The sequence below is a fragment of the Tympanuchus pallidicinctus genome, unplaced genomic scaffold (genome assembly GCF_026119805.1).
Source record: "Tympanuchus pallidicinctus isolate F22 unplaced genomic scaffold, pur_lepc_1.0 scaffold24, whole genome shotgun sequence".
Taxonomy (NCBI): domain Eukaryota; kingdom Metazoa; phylum Chordata; class Aves; order Galliformes; family Phasianidae; genus Tympanuchus; species Tympanuchus pallidicinctus.
The window spans coordinates 2324758-2344636 of NW_026294741.1; the positions used below are offsets into that span (position 1 = coordinate 2324758).

Below are 19879 nucleotides of genomic sequence, written 5' to 3' on the forward strand. Positions count from 1 at the left end.
CTCTGTCAGGTTTCCAAGGGTTACGCACATAGCGTGGTTGTAGGGGAACGAAACAAAAAATATCTAAGTGTTTCAAATCATTTTGCAAATAACATTGTTCTGTTTCTCTCCTTAAATGAACAAGAGTTCCTTTGATTTTATTTTTTTTTTTAAGTCAAATTTAGGATTCTGCTGTTCAGAGCAGAGAGGTCACAAGGCCCTAATGTATTTAGCATTGACTGCCCTCTCTTGTAGTGCGTCTATTAGTCAGTAATTTGATTTGTACCTATTCATTTGCAGTCCCTGCAGGAGCTCTGAGCTGGCCCCAAGTATAATTGGTGCTGTCTCTATTTTTACATCATTAGATTAGCCCCGACTCCTGGCCACTTGTTGTCTGCGCTTGTCTGTCCATTTATACAACCTAATGTAACACAAAATTCATTACTGATCACATTACTTTCAACTCTGAAGCCAGCTTTGTGATAAACATTTTGTTAACCCTTTCTTGCCAGCACACAGACCTGGGGGATAAATGCACTTTCCCTTTGCAGAAAAATCAATACCGTAATAAAACAAAGTGCAGTCACATTTCTAGATTTGTTATTCCTCCCAGAGAAAGTAATGGGGAGAAACAAGCACGAGATGACTAAATGATGTCTGTACCCAGGCATCCTGGGCTGCTGTATGCGAAATGAGCTCAGCAGTGTCCTTTCTGCTGGAATATAAAGAAGTGACACCAGATAGGGCCAGCACTCAATTTAAAACTTAATTTCTTACTCATTGTTCTGCAAGTGTTTTAGCTCTTCTGTGCAGGCTGTAATCAGGTTATGACATTATTGGAACTGGACATTTTTCTTCCAGTGCTTTGTCTTCAAGTAGTTAACAGAGAAACAATTCCCTTTCTCCATAGAGATTTGTTATTATGTTGGGGTTTGGTTTGGGTTGTGGTTTTCCTTACTAATCATTAAGCAAATCAGTTTTCCTTCTGCAATAATCCAGCACTTCACAGAAAAATGTGCAGCTCCTTTCTGTCTAGCTTGGTTTTGCTCACGTATGAGTGTTTTGCTGAGCACCTTGTAAAGCATTAAGCTTTTTGCATCACTGAGGCTTCTGCTATCGATTTCAGTGGGAGCAAGAGGAAAGCACGGTAGGTATTCATTTAGGGCTGATTCTGCAGAGAGCTGCGCATCCTAACAGCACTGTTTGCAGTGTCCTGACCGTGAGGTGGTGCTTAATGTTGAGAGAGATGTGGTTTGGTGCATGCAAAAGCTGTGGATTCTTAACAGTTGTGTTTTTTTTTCAATTGATTTTCTGTTTGTACAGCTTGGCTTGGGAATCTCTTATTTGGGGATTTCTAAATATTTAGAAACATTTCTCAAGTTTTTGTTAAATGTTCCTTTTAAAAGCTGGAGTTCTGAAGCATGCCCCACGTCGAGGAGTCCTGCACTGAGCAGGGTGCGGGAGGCGAGACGGCCACATGGGATTTTTCCATCTCTCATTTCTCTAATTACCCTGCTGTTCGTTTTACAGTCTTCACGTCATATTTCTATGTAGGATTCAACTTAAGGCAAGCATGTATTTCTTAGTAAGTAAAGACCCCCCATCTCCCACCGTGTGAAGCGGGTATTTTCACAGCTGTTTGTGAGCCAAATCCTGTTGCAGCTGCTGACGTGATGGCAGAACGAGGACAAGACAGTTCCTCTCTGTCCTCCCAAAGCCAGCAGCCCTGGAGCAGCTCTGGGACAGAGGCTGGGGGTGTTTTGCTGTTCGGGGATGGTTGGGCACACTCTGCTCCCATTTCAGCTTGCTGTGCAGTGCAGATCTGCCATGCATCTGGTGTTAACTCTTTGAAAGTTCGAGCCTTTTGTTATCTCAGAATGGCACGTGGCCAATCTGCCCGCTCCCTGTCCTGCCTAGGGAGAACATGAGTGTCACACCAATGCACAGGAAGGCATCTCCTGTTTCCTTGGTTCGGGAAGCAAGATGGCCAAAGTCATGGCAGAGCTCTCATCAGGGGAAACAGGAGAGGAGACTGGAGCACAGAAACCCATTTCTGCAACAAATTGTTAAGTAGTCAAAACGCTTCTTGTTAGAGAGATGCAATGAAGGATGAGTCACCAAACTGCAAAATATGCACTAACACAGCGAAACTCCCTTCGATAAAGTCCAGATCAAAAGCTGGAGCAATTAAAATGTTGCAACGTGTTCCAGCCCTTCAGCCCTGCAGCTCAACCTGCAGAGATCCATCGCCACATCTGCTGCTTGGCTCCAGGAGGCAGCAGTCGCTCAGCAGGCTCCTGGAGTGCCACCTCAGTGACTCTGAGGCCTTCTTCCATCCGTTTGTATCATTTCCTATCATCATACTGTGTTCCTGCCATCACCTCTCATCACCCCCTGTGTTTTCCTAACGGAGTATCAGACAAATAGTAACCTGATTGCTCTGATAATCTAGAATCACTATCCACGTTGGAGTCTCAGAGAATCAGGGCTGGGGCCCGTGTCCTTGCTTAACAGCTGTGTTGTTGGATATCTGATGCTTGTCTGGTGCTGGTCAGACAGAATGCAAGGAGCAGGGAGAGGCAGCAAGGAAAAGAAAGAAAAAGAAGGAGATTTTTGCTGGGACAACATCTGCATTGCTCCTATGGGAGCAGCTTTGGTGGCAGCCCCAGGAGCAGGCAGTGCTGTGCCAGCCCACGGCAGTGCTTGGAATGCTTAGCTCTCCTTCAGGTATCTGTCCTAATTCACAGTATGAAAATATTATCTTTCCTTCCATTCCTAGCCAGCTGTCTCCCCACCATGGATAATACATAAAACGGTAGACTTTTATTCATTAACATTTATGGGAAAATGTTAATATTAAACTGTAAGTGAAAAGCCCTATCTTATTGAATTCTTCTGCTGTGTTATTGGGAGCCTAATTACATTTTGCATTTAAATAAAAACCAGATGACGTTCAGGACGGTCAGGCAAGCATTCTGTAAGTGAGAATTTATCTTGCGATCTGGGTAAACAATGTCTCATCATTTAACAGTTATTATAAATAATGGGTTTTTAAGCACTTTGCTGGGAGTTCATATTGGCTCCACACGGGTTGCTCCGAGAGAATCTCCATGACATCTTCCAGGCATCCGGTGAGGAGGACTCACATCCTCAGCTCACGTCTCAGGCTGCAGCAGTTTTCATCCTGCTCTCCTCTTGCTGCACATTTCATGCACAGCCCCATCAGACCTTACACTGCCTGCTGCCTTTTTAGTGAGACGTTCTAGCTCGTGTTTCAAGATCACCCTGCAGTCAAGATAATGTATTCTGTGGGGATTTTTTAGTATTTATTTGTTATTTCCTTGGTCAGGGACTTTCTTAGTATCTGCCCAACACATGACCTCTGTGTTCACTTCAAAACCCTGTGGTGTTGTGAAAGACAAAGGGTCAGTGTCACTTCTCTGGCCGTTTCCAAAGACATTTTTCTAGGAAGTACACAGCAGTGTTGGCAGCCCCAGGTGAGCAGGATGGAAGCAGTGCTGGTTTCCCAACCAGCTTGAGATTCCCTCTGAAACTCCTGGTTTTCTCCTGTCCCAGAGCACAGCATTTCCATGGAGGGTATCTCCCTCCTGCACATACCTCACCAAGCAGCTCTTCCCACTGGCTGCTCCGTCTCTGAGGCCGGGCTGCCAGGTAGAAATGAGGCATGGTGGCAGTAATCAAAAGGCAAATTAACCCAGCAGCCTTCCTCCCTAATCTGGAGGCAGCAGTGGGCAGATGAACTGCGCAGGGACAGGTCCTTAACCTGAAATCCGGACTTGAGCTTCAGATGTCACTTCTGTGAAGACCCCATATTTATGTCTAACATCAGGATTTGAAGCTAAAAAATAATGCAGGGTGACCAAGAGCCCGAAGCGGTTCTGTGAGCAAGGAGCCCACCAGGTGGACTGTGGTTTTCCAGCTAATACCCAATGCAGGACTTTGATTTTAAGAGTGCACCTGCAAGCTCTGAGCACTTTGTAGAATTGGGTCTGTTCAGAAAACAAGTTTGTTTTAAGCAACGTCATCTTTAAAATAATTGGCTAAATAGACTGAATGAACTGGAATTGCTAGGATGTTTGGAGTTTCTCAGTGATGCTGATGTTCACAGGGGATGGAAGGGGGACAGCTATGCTCCATAGGTTCCCACCTGAGCTGCTGAAGTTGGAAAGCCCTGAAGTGCTTAGAGGAGCAGATGAGGCTCATCCTGGTGACATCATTTGTGTGGCTGCGTGCACTTCAGCACAGACCGTCTGATTTGGACCAGCTGGGCATCTGCTCCCCCCAAACATTCAACTTTTCCCTTTGAATCAAACCCAAATTCCGCTCCATTCCAGCTTCCTCATCATCATCCCTCTGCGCTGGGGAGACAGCCTGGAGCTGCACAGCAGCTTTCCTCACTGTCCAGAGATCCACTTTGTGTCAGATGTGCTACAAGAGGTGCCAGAATGATTTGCTTTGTAACGTTATACTTTTAAGATGAACTCAGCAATGCGTTTCTGTCAGAAGCACATAATCCTCCCAACACATGTGAGGTGCACACGGGGGCACGCACTGTTGTCCTCTCATCACCTTATCTTCCTAATGGCAAACTTAGAAGGAAATCCAATAACCAAGGCAACCTCACAAGAGGGGAAGAAATTGGTCTTAGACATGAAATGGAAAGAGATTTATCTCCTCCAGAACCCCCAAAGGCTGTGGGTGTCGTGGACTCCAGGCATGGTGTGTGCTGCGAGGCTGCTAGGTGTTGTGAACACACAGATTGCATTTCCTTCCTGCTTCCCTTTGTGGAGGCAGAGGCTGACAGAGGGGTCACTATTGTGCAACCCATGACCTGAGAATGAGAGCCCAAACCCAGGAATTCTAATGCACTGTTCTCTCAGTGATGCTTCTGGTCTGACCTACACAGATGTGCTGCTTGCGTAAGTGAAGGTGCACAACCATTCTGCCTAAATGTGCTCACAAATGTGTGCTCTGGCCTGCACAGGGAAGTGTGTGTCCCATGTAAGGCACGTGGTGGGCCTGACACCTGCAACATGCTGCAGCTTAAAGGGTGGGATAGGAGGGAGTGCCTTCACACCACCACAAATGAGTGTCAGCATCCCCATGTTTAAAACCCTACTGGAAATCTTGCATGAGGAGCTGTGGGCTGACACCGTCAGCACTGGCCACAGAAATGTATTCTCTGTAACCATTGCAGTTCTTGAAATTTCACATACTGGCTGCAGTGAGTGACTCATCCTCCTCAATTGCCATTTAGGTAGGAAAGCACCCTAACCCTCTTCCCAAAAATATATACAGCTCAAAGGAACTTGAGATTATTTTCTGAAAGCTCTGCCGTGAAAGTGCCTCTCACGGAGATTATTGTCTCTCTAAATGCTCGTCCTTTATCTGGTGCACTTTTCACCTTCCATAAAACGTTTGGCGTCAGGTCTGGCAGGATGCCGGAGCCTTGGGGCTCATGCTGCATGGAATCCAGAGCTGTGGAGCTTTTGGGTTTCTCATTTTTTAGCAAAAAAACAAGGTTTTTTTTATTATTTTCCATAGACCTTTTGAAGAGTTTTGTAAATTCTTTGGAAGTTCACACATTAAAATCTTTTGTCGGTATTTCAGCAATCTCTCCATGTGTGGAGTAAATACAGCATTTCTGTAAGCTCAGCTCTGTGTGTGTTGGATGTTTGGCATCCTAGCATTGAAATACGGCACTTGAAATGAAATGTGCAGTCTCCGAGGGGCTCTGATGTGCAGAAGTCTCAGTCTACGTCCTCCTGGTGATCCCCTGCCTTCCATATTCCTGCTCTACCTGCAGCATCCTGCACCTGCTTTCCAAGATGCCAGCTTCCATCTCCAAGTGCATCACGTTAACAAACTCTACGTGGACTCAGCATTAGTTACCATAAGGTAGTCTGACAGCAGCTAATATTTTACATAGGCCATGGAGCTTCAGAGGAGCTGTACAGGCAGTGGTTGCAAGTCTTCTTGACTTTGCAAATTTAATGTGGGTGCTCCCATGGTGTCTCAACATTTTGAAAGATGCAGCAGGATGAAATGCTTTTAATACGGAGGTTGGTTTTCAGTGTTCAAGTGCCACAGTGCTGCATTTGTTTGGAAAAACGAGTTCTTGGGGCAGGTCTGGGGAAGCCACATGGAGCACTGCAGGGAATGGTCCCTGAGCTGAGCAGGTTGAGAGAGCTTGGAGACATGGCAGTGATCATCCTCCTTTTTAAGCGTGAAAAGAGATCTGTTGAGTGCTCAGTGCTTGCACTTCAATATATTGAAGCTCATTGTGTGCCAGCGTACCCAGCCCTGCTGGTCCTGCTGCAGGGTGCAGGTTGAGCTGGGCTTTATGCTGAGCTCCCTTCTCTGTGTGATACTGCATCGCAAGAGCAAAATGAAAGTGTTTAAGTAACCCCTTCTTTAGGGAGTGTTGTGTAAATTGCAAACAGTTTAAGAGATCCTCAGGACTTGCACTGTGTTAATATAAACTGCCTTTTAGTGTTCACTCTGTATAGGATCCTTTTGAATGAGAATCCAGATGGCAGAAGATACATAATTATTATTCATTGCAGTTAATAAGTAACATTCAGGAGCCCCAGTCTGCTCTGCAAGTCCCCTGTGATGGGCATTGAGCAAATATACAAGTAACAATTAGTCCTTGCTGCAGAGTATTTTACAATTTCAGCTCCAGAGAAGGAGGTGAGAGGAACCTGAGCGTTCATCGGGGAGCGAGGAGCAGGCCATGGCTTGGTGCACGTCTGCAGGGAGTGCTCTGCTCGGGAAGGAAGGGAGAAAGTTATCTGAGATTGTAAAGCAGGGCTCTCACTTCGGCCTTGTAGCTGCTGCTGCAAAACGTGACTGGGGTGAGGCACAGCATGCCTGCTGCTTCCCCAAACAGCCCATGGGAAATGCCCTCTTTGCCTTGCACCCTGTGCCCAGCCCACATCCCGCATCCACCCCATGCCCTGGTTCAGGGGCTGGGAAGCTGCTGCCCAGCAGCCCCAGCTCATAGGGGAGCCCAAAAACTTCCCTGAATTAATTGCAATGAATGACAGCACAAAAATCAAGGAGATGCGAGCCCTGCCGGCCATTACTCCGCTTCCTGCATTCCTACTTGTTAATTGTATAATTCCTAACGAGTCTTGATGCATCCGATGGACTTTCCAATACGTGCTCACTCTGACGCTTCCTCCCCTCCCCTCCCTCCCTCAGCAGAGACCTCGTTCCTTTAAAAACCCCATCCTTAAAAATCAGAAATACTCAGCCCAGAGAAAGGAAAAGGGAACTTGACATTAGTTGAGCTTGAAAGGCTTGGTGCTGTGAAAAGTGACTGACGTGTGAAAAGAGGCTACAATTAGTTCTTTCCCCGAGCGCTCTCCCATTCAGCGCAGGGTCACTCCTTCAGCGAGCCGCGGCTTTGAGGGTAATGTGTTGTGACAGTTTGAGATGATGAAGAATAATTCTTGTATTCAGAGTTGCTGCCGCTTCCCCGCTGCCCCGACACATCAGGCTGCTGTCGTTGGATCACTCATCCCGGCCAGGGCTCGCACTGCACTGGGGACGAGAGGGGAAGGGCGGCTCTGCTGGCACGGGGGGCTCCAGGGGGGTCTGAAATGGTGCGTGACCGCCTGGTGCAGGGGAGGGGGCTGAGGAGAAAGGGAAAACCATTAGAAGAAATAATGCACGGGAGAGGAAATTTTTGAGTAGGCATAAAGGAGATACCACGGCTTCGAGTGGACCGCTGCGGCGAGAGCACAGATCAGAAAGGCAGCATAATTTATGAGTGTTCCGGGCAAAAGAGGGCTATATAGATTTTCTTCAGGCATTGAATTAATGCGCCACATAAAATGGTTTCACATTTAGGCTTGGCAGGATTTTCTCTCTTTCTAATCCGTTGACAGTTCCTAGAGCTTTCTGGAAGCGACGGCGGTCTCTGTGGGATAGGGGGTCATCGTGCCCCACACCCCGAGCATCCCGGGCTGCTCCTCCTCCTCCCCATCCCCACATCATCTCTGGGCTCTGGGGAGGCAGAGTGGCTCAGCTGCCAGTTCGGGGACAAGATCACAAGAGGTTGATGCTGCTGGTGCTGCTGCCCGGGCATCACACTCACTGTGGGCTGGGGGGTAACAGCAGCAGTTCCCCCTTTGCAGGCACGGTGCTGCCAGCTGCCCTGCAGTGACTCTCCTCATGGCTTCAGCAGATGTTGCTGCTGCTGCTCCTTCATCTTCTTTTCCTGTCTGTGGTTTTTTCTCTTTTTTTTTTTAGGCCAGGCAGAACTCTGCGAGCCGTTTCCTCCAGGGACACGGGGCAGGTTTTAGTATTTACGTTTCCAGTATTAGCATCTATTTGTATTTGTGTTTGTTTTTCACGGGCTTTCGAATGCCTCAGGGAGCCATTTCTGGGCCCAAAATCATGCAAGTGCTGGTCTTCTCACAGTATTTCATTTCCTTGATGGTGGAAACGCAAGGAGAAGAGCAGGTCTCATGTTATTTTGACCCCATGAATAGCTCCCAGGGGCCCCTTTCTTCCTTCTCCCACCCACTCTCCCCCCAGATCAAATATTTAGGTTTCTGCAAAGCCTGACTTCTCAACCCTGGCTATCTTGCTTCAGCAGAAGCAAATTGCAGTTATTACAAAATAGCCAGAGAGTCTATAAGGCAGAGTGGGTTTGATACGATGCACAATTTGTTGGCTACCGTACAAGTTCATTATAGTGCATCATAAGCAGTTGTTTTACTGGTACATTTAAGGAAGTTAATGCATCTGGACAGTGTGTGCACGGGGGAGCGCAGACACAATAACCCTCAGACATGCTGGGGCCGAGGCTGTCCATGGCAGAACTCAGCCACAGCTGCTCAGCCCTCACCCTGCACTGCATCCCCAGCTCTCCTGGGTGTGTTCCTTCCCAGCGGACGTTCTCCTGGCACACAGGGCTGGTGGGCTCACCTCCTTCCAGCTGTGTGGGGCTGTGCTGTGGTCATGCTGTTGTGCTGCAGTTCAGGTGTGGGGGCTGCTCCCCTCCGGACCCAGAGCAGGCTCTAGGGCTGGAAAACTTGCCTGGCAGCAGCGAGGGGAGCTCCCTGCTCCCAGCAAAGCACTGTGCCCATCCTGTACCTCCGTTTTCCCAGCTGGCATCAGCCTCCACAGTGCCACCCCCTGGCAGGCCCCGCAGAGGTGACACAGCTGCCACAGCCCCAGCATGCAGCACCCCCAGATCCCATGCCATGGCCATCAGTGAGGCCACAGCGATGCACAGGATGGGATGGAGCACAAGAAACGCACCCCCGCTGCCTTTTGCTTCAGTTACTGCAAAAACAACACAAACCTGAAAATCCATTATAGCCAAAAAAGAGCCAGGGGACATTGGGAGCGGCTCCACAGCATGAGGCTGGGATGCAGCGAGCGAGTGGCTCTGCCCATGGCTGCCTGGTGCAGGCGTGACGTGGGGTGGTAACCAGAGCCAGCTGTGCAGGGGAGAGAAAAGCGCCAAATCAGACAGGATAAGCACAACATTAGTGTGGGATACACTGCTCAGTTCTGATTCAAATTACTGTTTTTACTTCCTGAACTTATGGGAGAGTGAGGATGTGAGGAAAATGAAGAGGTTTATGCATGCACATTCCTTAACGAAACACTGGTGTGGAATGGTGATTAATACAGCTGATGTAATTATCGGCACTGCTTGGAGAGTGACCCATTTCCTGCAGGTTTGTTCTCCATCTACCCTGGGCAGGCTGTCCCCACTGCAGGGCACTCATCCCCACTGCAGCACCTCTGGACACAGGGCTGTGTCTCGCAGCCCTGGTGGTGGCTCTGGGAGATGCTTTTTGTTTAGATGACTTTCTGCTTTTGCCATAAACTTTGCCTATGGACACATCCCTTATCTCAGTCCATTGCAGGGAATGTCTGCAGAGCACTGTGCCCAAACCTCTGGCCTGTGCCCTGTCCCCTGTGTGTGCTTAGGTTCTGCTTGATCTCATGGCTGTGTGTCGCTGCTGAGCATCAGGCAGGGTGATGCTGCCCAGCTGCGCCACTGCACACTGCCTCTCAGTCAGCTGCAGGGTTCAAGTGGCTCACAGAGAGGGCACGGCTGCAGACAGTGCTCTGTGCACACAAAAATCCTCGTGCTGCAAGATTAGAGAGTGGGAAGGACTTTGAGAGGTCAGCAAGGGCAGGAGGTGGCACGGTGAGTGCAACTGGGAGGGGGAGAGCTTCAGTGAGTTCTCTTGCTGTAGGGTGCATAGCAATGGGGGCGTTTTCTGCTCCCTCAAAGAAGCAGGCACTGATGCCCGGTTTTGTAGGAAGTCCCTGCTGGGGAGTTAAGGACGTTCCCTCCTCTGCCTCCCTGCCCTTCGCACCCTGCTCAGTTCAGCTGGGAGCACACCCACACCTGGATCCTGCAAGCCCCAGGTGGTTGGCCGCACTGATGCCCACCTAACAGCACTCGGGGTTCTTTTATCTGAAACACTAACCAGGGCCTCTTCTCTTTTCCTGTTTCAGAGCTTCAGCGAGAGGGAAGCATAGAGACGCTCAGTAACAGCTCCGGGTCCACCAGTGGAAGTATTCCTCGCAATTTCGATGGCTACAGATCGCCCCTCCCGACTAATGAGAACCAGCCCCTCAGCCTCTTCCCCACAGGCTTCCCCTGAGTTCGTCAGTCACACGAGGAGAGATGGGGACGGGGTAACGAGCCGCCTCTCTGCCCAAGCAATCCGATGTGCCCGCTGCCCGCTGCGCGCTGGGTGGTTCTCGTTACCCTGATTGCTGTCGGTGACTCTTCCACGTAAACCTTCCTGGAACGTACTCACAAAACCTTGACTTTGTTTTCTGTGCAATACGAAGAGACTCCATCTTCGATCTCGCTAGCTGCGGCCGCTTTGTTCGCTGTGTTCGGGAAGAGGTTGGTTGAGGAGGAATCTGCCTGAGCCGTTCTTGGCCGAGCACATGGTGTCACAGCTGCTCTCTGCTTTCTGTGTTCAGAGACGAAGGCAATCTCTGCACTATGGGTGTGCACCCGCCGGGAGCTGCAGCTCTCTGCAAAGTGCCGAGCGGTAACGAGTGAGCTCCAGAGAATGGGAGTTCAGGGGCGTTTGTGGACAGGGCTGGTGGTGTTTTCTCTCCCCGGTTGCGCTCCTTGCTGCCCTCCTTCCCCCTGTACTGATGCCAGGAGTATTACAAGTGGAAAATGTTTCTTTTTGTTCTTTGGAAGAATGATCTCTCTTGCTCCAGTTTTATTCTAGCCATGTATTCTAGAAACATACATAATTGACTAACTGCAGTCACAGATTTCTCATCTTTGGTTATAAACGTTGTTCACTGGAACTCGGCTGTCTGTCCAGAAATGCATGTGTCATTGAATAAATCGAAGTTAAACCTGAAACTGCTCAGATGTGCGTGTTGGGGCACCACGTGCTGTGGCTGTGTCCATTGCTGCCTGCAGCACTGCAGGGCTGTGGGGAAGAGCTGTGCGCAGCCCCCGGAGCGCATCACACCGCAGGCTCACACTGTAACCACACGAATTCCTACATCCATCTCAGCCAGCTCCTGTTGGGAACAGAGGGTGAGCTGGGACTGTCAGCTCGTGACATTTCCTTCCCACTGCTTGTTTGGAATAGACGCCGTTTGAGTCATGGAAATGAGAGGAAACTGTCGAAAGCCACAAATCTTTGTGCGCTCCGAAAGCCGCCCCCAGCAGCACTGAGCGCGGCAGGACTGACCACCCTCTTCCTCCTCCATCCCCAAACACCGAATATCAAATTCACTCTTGGGTTGGAGATTTTTTTTAGCTGTAGCACTATTCCTCAGATCTCCAACGCTTTTGCTTTTTTTTTTTCCCCCTCTATCTTCAGATTTGGAAACCGGTAATAAAAGCTGTGAGTCTGCAGTCGGCAGCCATCGCTTTGGTTTCTTGCTTTGGTTTTCAGTCTGTCCTTTCTCAGGCAAAACAAAAAAAAAGAAAAAAAAACTTGTTTGGGATGGAATCAGAGGAGAGTTTGCCCGTCGGTGCAGCACACAGCTCCAGCCCAGTGGCTATGTGCTATATCTGCACTCACAGGCTCCGCTGTAATGCTGTGTTTCTTTTATGTCCATAAAGTAATGGATGGAAGCGAGCGCTGGGGCAGGGCTGCCATTGTGAGCAAATGGAACCTCGGGGTCAAGTCAGTCCACACCAGTTGGGGTTTTGAACACGGTTCAAGCCAAGGTCAGCTCCAAAAGTTCAGACGAAATCCAGATTAACGCATACAGAAGGGATTGTGCTGTCACCGCCATCCTTGCTTCCTTTCAGCCTTCCCAAAGAGCAAACGTAAGGGACAACGTTCCTCCCCAGCAGCAGCCGCCACTCTCCTCTGTGTGAGCACACGGCCGGCCGGGTGGTGTCACTGGAAATGTATTTGTTGTTGGCAGGCATTAAATCACTTTTTATAAGTGCTGCAAGAAGGCCATGTGGAAATTCCCGGCCTGCGAGAAGCTCCTCTGAATCGGGATGTTTTGTTTAAAGGGGGGGAAAAAAAAACTACAAACTGGGGCTGTACCAAAATATTTTCAGTCTGGTTCATTGAAAAGAATGTCCTACATTCCCTGCTGCCGATAGCCCCGTAGCCAAAGGGAGAAGAAAGCCGAGAGCACAAACAAGACTCAGCCCAGCACTGCAGTGAGGTGGCTGTTCACTCTGGTGCGATGCTGGCACAGGTGACCCAGCAAAGAACTGAACCCAGCTCCCCAAGACCAGCACTGTGTTGTGGCAGCAGGCACATGCTGTGGTGCAGCGTGCTCCCAATGCTGTGTGCAGCAGCAGAGCGGGACCTGAATGGTGCCCAGCCCTGGGAGCAGCTGGCTCCGGGTGAGGCTGTGATCTGAGAGACCTCCACCCCAGTTCCTATTGATGGTTTTCAGCTTGCAGACACGATGCAGAGCTCGGTGAGAGGCACGCAGGGCTTCAGCTGAGTGCGTCCCACAGCAGTGGTGGCCGTGTGGGTGAGGGTCTGCAGTGCCATTGCTGCGCCCTGATGGAAAACACTGCCTCGCAAGGACCCCACAACACAGGAGGGGCTGCGAGGTCTGAAACCGCTTCCAGTAGTGGTGAGCAGCGGCCTCCTGCTGAGTTCAAAAGGCAAAACGTCTCATTCGGAGCAGGGCAGACTGTATATCACTGCGCACAAAGTGGAGCTCTTCTATTAAAAGTTGAGTTCGGGTTTCAGGAATTAATGTGAATTATTGCTTTCTCCTCCCGGCCCTCTCACTACATCGAGCACACACGAACCGCACGCTTCACATGGAAGCAGCAGCCCTTCTCACAGGGCTCCATCTCTCCGTTTCGGAGGATCCGAGCGCTGTCCGCGTTCCTTGCTGCTTTCCTTGGCCGGTTGCTGCTCAGGGTAGGAACGTTTGCGCCATTTCCTGTTGTCTTTCTCTTCTGCTCCTGAGATATTGTAAAAATGTTCGGTATCCTGCAGTAGGTTGTAATCACTTCGCCTTAATGTTTCGCAGCTGCGAAGCGTAACTTTAAACCCGGCCATTTGGACGCTCGCAATTAGCGGCTCAATGGGGGCCGAGAGCTTCTTTGTGATTGCAAAAGGAGAAAACAAAACTTTTTGGGGTTTGGTTTTTTTTTTTTTCCAATTTAAATGGGGAAGGGGGAGAAGGGGGGAAATCAGGGAACAGAAGGGCTGGAAGTGAGGGGTGTTTTTAACACAATAAGTGGTTGATGTGCTGGGGAGAAATAACCGAACCGGCCCTGCCCCGGCTCTCCCTGCCTCCTGCCCAGCACTGGCACTGCTGTCCTGTACAGGACCAGGAGAGGTGTTGCATTCCAAGGGATGCCAGAAAGCGCTCCCAGAGGCATCAATCAGTCCAGAACATGGGGTGTGGGGTGAAGGGTAGCACTGCGGGTGGAGGAGGGCAGCTCAGCCCCACTGTCCCCATGCTGCCCAGCTGTCCTGCAGTACTGCCCCGTTCCCATGCAAACAACACCATGTGCATGAGCACAGGGCCGGGCTTTGGCAGAGCTGGTGGCCAGGTTTAAGCAGAGCTGTTTGTGGACAGGCCATAAGCCTTCTGAAAATGGGGTCTATTGAACCGTGTGCTGTTCCTGATTGAACACAAGTGTAAGCTGAGGCTTGCGCTGCAGCATCCTCATCTCCTCTGTCGGACAGCAGTGTTCCTGCTGTGTTCTCCCCTCGTGAACATTTCTGGAGCAGGTCTCACTTACACCAGGAGTGCCTTTACCCCATGAAAGCAGAGGATGCGATTCAGAGGGGATGGAGTCACCATGGCAGTGGCAGAGCCGGTGCCTGCCTGTCCCTGTGGGTCACCACTGCTGCCAGGGCTGATCCCAGCTCTGACTCCTGGGGATTTCAGCTCTGGATTTCAGCTTCCTTTTGTCTGGCAGTGTCCTGCATGAGCCGGGTGCCACAGCACGGCCACGCTGTGCCCATGGGGACTGTCCCTGTCCCCATCTCCTCCTGCCACCACGTCCCCACAGCCCCTCCTCCATGCCCAACCCACCACCTGACCACACATACTAATTAATAGCGAAGCCCTGCCCTCCACCAAGGAGAAGGCTCAAAATTTCCTTGGAAACTTTGCTGTCTGAAAGGTGTCTTCAGTATTCCCCCATGCTCAGCCCCTCCATGGGTCAATTACACGGTGAGCAGTCAGACGGAGTTAATTTCTAATTTAATACAATGTTAAAAGGTTGTCAGGTTAAAATCTAATCTATAAACAAGGCACAAAGCATCTCTTTAATATGGGTGTCACGGAGCGGCCCTGGCTCCGACCACAGGCTGCTGCTCCTTTTATGGGGTGTAATTACTTCCCGGTGAGGATTTACAATATTATTATAGGGCCGTAAGATGGAGCCGGTGCCAAACGCATCCCAGTGCCAGGAGGGTGCCAGCACACACAGCCCTTGTGTGGAGGGCAGAGTGAGCGAGTGGGGGATCCCAATGTCAGGGTGGAGGGACTGTTCTTAAGGTGAGATTGGAAGGATGGCAAATGGGGAGGACAGAGGGATCGAGAAAAGGGTTTCAGCATGGAGGGGAAATGCAGAGCGGCTCAGGGCAGCGCTGCTCTCTGGAGATGTGAATCAGAGCGATGATGGACGGTTGTCCACGCAGTTTTGGGTCCCAGTAACAGAGAGCAGCGTGAGGACAGGTGCAGCACTGAGCACTGGCACTGCCTCGGGGATTTGTCTGGGCTGCCTTTGTTTCCTCAGTCCCCTCCTGCAAACCCAGGTCAGTGCTGTTCTGCAGCCCTAAAGCTGACGGAGAGCAAAAGAAAACAAACAAACACCAACGTGGTAGGAGAGCAGTGGTGCTGGCTCCTGGTTCAGCTCCATACCAAATGCATTCCCGAATCTCCTTTGAAGCAGAAGGGCCCGAGGTGTGAGCCCAGGAGCGCTGCACTCGGGTGCAGCAACTCTAACCCCAAATATTTTGGGGTTTGAAAGGTCCGTGCCCTGTAGAGGGGCCAGGGTCAGGGCCAGCTCATCTGCCAGGAGTGCCATGACTCTCCCTTTGCCCACCGCTTCCCAACCTCAGGTCCCATCTGATGTACATTGCTGCCCCTTTGCCCACATCTCCCAGTTTTGCTGCTTTTTTGGTTCCTTTCAGCCTATCCTGGGGCTGTTCTCACAGAGATCCAGGTCAGACTGTTGGACAGCCTCAAATCCTCACTTTTAATACTGCAGGGTAAGGGGGTGGCGGCCATAACAGCATTATTTTATCAAATAACGGCGCTCGCTAATCTCTTTTATTTAAGAGATGAACAGACCACGAAGCGTAGCTCCCGATTTCCCCTTTTAGAGTCGGTTTCATTCCGGGAACCCCTGGCCAAAACCGGGGCTCTGCTCACCTACGGACACCGCGGGGCCTGGGAGGGAGGGCGGGGGGGTGGGAGGTAGGGCAGCGGGGCCCCGACAGGGCAGACGTTATGGGGCTGCGGTCACGCGTGGCGGAGGGTCTGGGGGATGCTCGCCCCCGGCCCCATCCCATTACGCCGATGAGGCGGCGGTAATACCATTAGCCAGGGGATTACACGCCCGCGCTGGGATGTGACACACTTTCTCAAATGGAAGTTTTTTAAACAGAGGGATTTGCATGATCCTCCCCACCTCCCCCCGCCCCGCCCCGCGCCGCCGCCCGCCCCCCGCAGCGCCGCTCGGGTTTCACGCCGCTTTTCTCCCCCCCCCCACCCCCCACCCCCCCGCGCCGCGCGGGCCTCCCGTCGCCTTTTAAGGGAACGGGCTCGGAACGGCCAAGGCGCCGCGCCCCGACGTGCGCAGTCCCGACGTGTGCGGGGTTACGGCCGCCACCTCCCCCCCCCCCCCTTAATTGCAAAAACTCAATCAAGCGGCGGAGCTCGGAGGGCTCCGGATCAAAGCGGCGCGGAGGTAACGAGGGCGGAGCGCGGTGCAGCCCCGGTGCCGGGCAGGGGTCACTCAGCGCCAGCCCAGCCGAACGGGCTGGAAATATGTTTATATGTTGGTCAAACTCCGGATAAACTTCAGCGGCGTTCGTGGCCGCGTCTGCCCCGAGTGTGGTTATTTTCCAGAAATCAGGATTACGGGAAACATTCGGAGAGAAATCTAAACAGGCTGAGGAGGGGGGGAGCTTAGGGGGTGCCGGGGTTCTCCCCGCGCGGACGGGGCGCACAGAGGGAGGAGGTGTCGTGGCTGGGGCCGGGCATCACTATCCGTAACGCGCATCCCCGGGGCCCGGGATGGGGCGAGATCTGGGTCCCTCCCCGCCCCACCTGTGAGGCCGCCACCGCCCCTCGACGGGCACCTGAGCGCGGGGCAGGGACATTCCCCCGCGTCCCTTCTGCAGGTGGAGAGGGAGAAACGTGGCAGAGAGCTTCGGGACCGCTCCTCCCATGGCGAAAGGCTCTTTCCACGAGCTCCCAGCCCGCACCTGCGGAATTGCTCTGTACTGTGCAAGCAGAGGTGTCTGGTGCCCCACGTCCGGTAACGAACAGCCGCTCCGCCCGATCCTCGGCGGCCCCACCGGGCTGAGGAACCCCCCCACAGCGGGTCCGGCTCTTTCCCGGCCCGGCTTTTTCCCTCCAATGGAAAGTGCACAACGGCCGCAGCTGTCCGGCCCCGTTTTAGGGCCCAGGAATACAGCACCCCTCATCTCTGCCGAGAAGCGGACCCCGAAGGCTCACTCCCAGTACGAGAAAACCCTTTTTTGCCTCAATCCGAGAGCCGTTCCAGAGGCGGCCGGCGGCGGTTCGTGGGGCGGCCCTGCACGGTCGGGAGGAGAGCCCCGGGGCACGGAGCCGCCTCAGCCCGGAGGAGCAGGGAGGAGGGGAAGACGGAGGCTCGATTGCTTGGGAGAATTGTTATTTTTCATCAATCAGCCGCAATTTGTGTAAGTGCCCCGGACAGGACACCAGCCGTCCTGCTGGCTGGGGTCACGGAGACAACGCAGCGATGGAGAAGAGCAAATTGCATTTGCTCACCAGCTCACAGATCCAAATTACGGCCCTCGCATGGCGCGGGGAAGGGAGCGAAAGGTCCATGTGACATGAGGGAAATATGAAGGACTTTGACAGGTCTTAAACGGCCTGGCGCCAAGGCCTAAGTCTACCGGCTAAAAATAGAAAAGAGATGATGAGTGGAGATGGGCAGAGATGAAAGGGAAGAGGGAGCGGGGCCGCAGCGCTTGGGCGGCCGGACCGGGCCCGTTCCTCGGAGCTGATCTCTGGAGTGGTTCCCCGGAGGAGCCCAGATGATGCCTCCGAGTCTGGGGAGCGCCGTCGGGGCCGCGCACGGAGCCCCGAAGGAAGCAGTGCCCGGAGACGGGAGGCACTGTGAGCGAGATGGCGCGGGGTCCCTTCTCCCCCCTCACTTGAGAAAGGGCCCAGGGGTTCGGGCGGGGCTCGAAGCAGCGACTCCCCCTGCCCATTGCCCGGCTGTGGCCGAGAAGCGTGTCTCGGGGTCCGGCTGTTCCCGCCCCGTCCACGAACACGGGCTCCCGATTGCGGTTTCACGAACGGAGCTGCCCCTGGGAACTGATGCGCAGCATCCCCGTGTGCCCCACCTCGGCTGTCCCACCGACGGGCGCTGCCACAGAGGCTCGGGGAGACGAGGAGGCTCTGGATCGGTTTTTATTCTGCAGGCGAGGGCGTTTGCGATGTTACAGCTTTGCCGAGGGGGAAGGGGGTCCCAGAACCTGGGCCCGGGGGAAGGCGACGTTTCTTTGCGGGGCCCCGCTCTGCCCCTCGGAGCTGCGGGTGCGGCGTCCGCAGGTTTGCGTAGTGCCCTGGAGCAGGATGATGCAGCCGTGGGGCAACGCGAGGATCCGGGCGTGCTTGGAGGGGGGGGAAAAATGGAAAAAAAAAAAAAAAAGCCCGAGCAAGCCCCATTTTTGCCAAAGCTGCTGTCAGCACATTTCCGCGGTGTCGTGGAAGCAAAGTCCAAATGAGGTCTAAATTTCAATCCCCGCTCGCCACCTCGCCCCGTTCAATGGTCAGTGGGACCGATCCACCCCCCTCCCCACCCGCCCACCAGCCCCACGCAGTGGCCGGGAGCCGTGAGGGCAGCCCCGCTGTGGCCGCGCTGCGGTCGCCCCGTCGGGAGGCGGCGGCTGGAGGTGAACCTGCCGCGGGATGGGGCGGGATGCGGCCGCCTCTGGGGTTTCTCCTCGGGCCCTTCGCAGCACCGGGGTTTGCTGGCAGCACGATAAAACACGGTGTGAGGAGAAACAGCGGAGAGGTGGCGATGGGGAGAGGGCTGCCGGGGGTCCCCGCGTCCCACCCTCCGCCGGGAGCGGCCCCAGGAAAGCAGCGCGTCGTTGCGCACCCGCGGAGCCTTGGGCAGAGGAGGGGGCCGCCTCCGCTCCCCCTCCCGTCAACGTCCCGTCTGGCCGCAGCGCAGGCGGCAGGCGCAGGAGCCTTCTAAGGATCGCAGGGCGCTTTTTGAAGATTTGGGGGTAAATATGAAGTGACAAGAGACGGGTCTTTATTGTGAGGGCTCAGCCGCCTGGCGCCAGGGCCCTCTTCAGCCACCGCAGCCCTCAGTTAATCAGCGCAGATCTCCAAACGGACCTCTCCGCGGGGACACCCACCGCGCCCGCCGCCTCCCCCCCCTCCCATCCCGGGCCCCGGCGCGGCGGGACCGGCCCTAATCCCTCAGCAAACAGCCCCGGCATTTCCCCTCCGCCTTATCTGCCTCCCCCCGCCCGGGTAAACAGCCCCTCGGGCCGGGCAGAGCAGCGCGGCCCCGACGGGAGGGCACCTCGCGGGGCGCCCCGAAGGCGGGGTCCGCGCGGAGCTCCCAGCGGGACCCCCCCAGTCGGAGCGGCCTCGCGGGGCCGGGAGCGAGGGCAGGGCGCGGGTCTCCTCCACTCACCCGCGCTGGATGGAGCTCGCCGCTCCGGCCTCACCGCCTGCAGCTCTCCGCCGTGCTCCCGGCGGCCGAGCCCGGGCCGCCCCGTCGGTTGCCGGCGGTGCGCGGCGGGGCGGGTCCCACCTTGATCCTCTTTCCAGGATCTGTCGTAAGACGGCGGCCGCCGAGTTCCCCCGGCCGCTCCCCCCGGCCTTACGCCCCCGCCCGCGGAAACCGACGGGACGGCCCCCGCCTCTCCCCCCCCCTTCCCGCCCCCCCGGACGCCCCCCGGCTCCGAGCGGCCCCGCGCTCCCCGCACCCCCGGTCTGGCCCCGGCTCCGCGCTGTCCCCGCACCGGCGGTGGCCGCTCCCCGGCCGCGGCGCAGCCAGGGCTGACCCGGTATGCGGAAAGGAGCCGGGGGTGGGATTTCGAGCACTTTTCTCTGTCATTGGTTAATATTTTATTCTGTTGACATGTTTTCTTACTGCCGATGCTTCCGACACCTTCTTCTTTTTTTTTTTTCCTCTCTCTCTCTCTCTTTTTTTTTTTTTCCCTTC

General features: G+C 53.7%; 1 protein-coding gene and 1 long non-coding RNA gene across 11 annotated transcripts in view; one reads left to right on the forward strand and one right to left on the reverse strand.

The window, feature by feature from the left end:
- Positions 1–11374, forward strand: part of BCAS3 (BCAS3 microtubule associated cell migration factor) — a 302365-nt gene extending 290991 nt beyond the window's left edge. For 6 of the 10 annotated variants that reach the window (XM_052688668.1, XM_052688671.1, XM_052688677.1 and 3 more), the window contains one exon: positions 10495–11374. In XM_052688668.1, coding sequence (XP_052544628.1) covers positions 10495–10643 — 149 coding nt within the window. In that variant the 3' untranslated portion in view covers positions 10644–11374. The remainder of the gene's footprint in view (positions 1–10494) is intronic. The other 4 variants (XM_052688673.1, XM_052688675.1, XM_052688676.1 and 1 more) reach the window with 2 other exon arrangements.
- A 6713-nt stretch (positions 11375–18087) lies between these two features.
- Positions 18088–19566, reverse strand: LOC128083446 (uncharacterized). Its single transcript, XR_008208075.1, has 2 exons — positions 19346–19566; positions 18088–18665 (listed from the first exon to the last, which is right to left on the reverse strand). It is a non-coding gene; the product is annotated as an uncharacterized LOC128083446 (long non-coding RNA).
- Between the last annotated feature and the right edge of the window lie 313 nt (positions 19567–19879).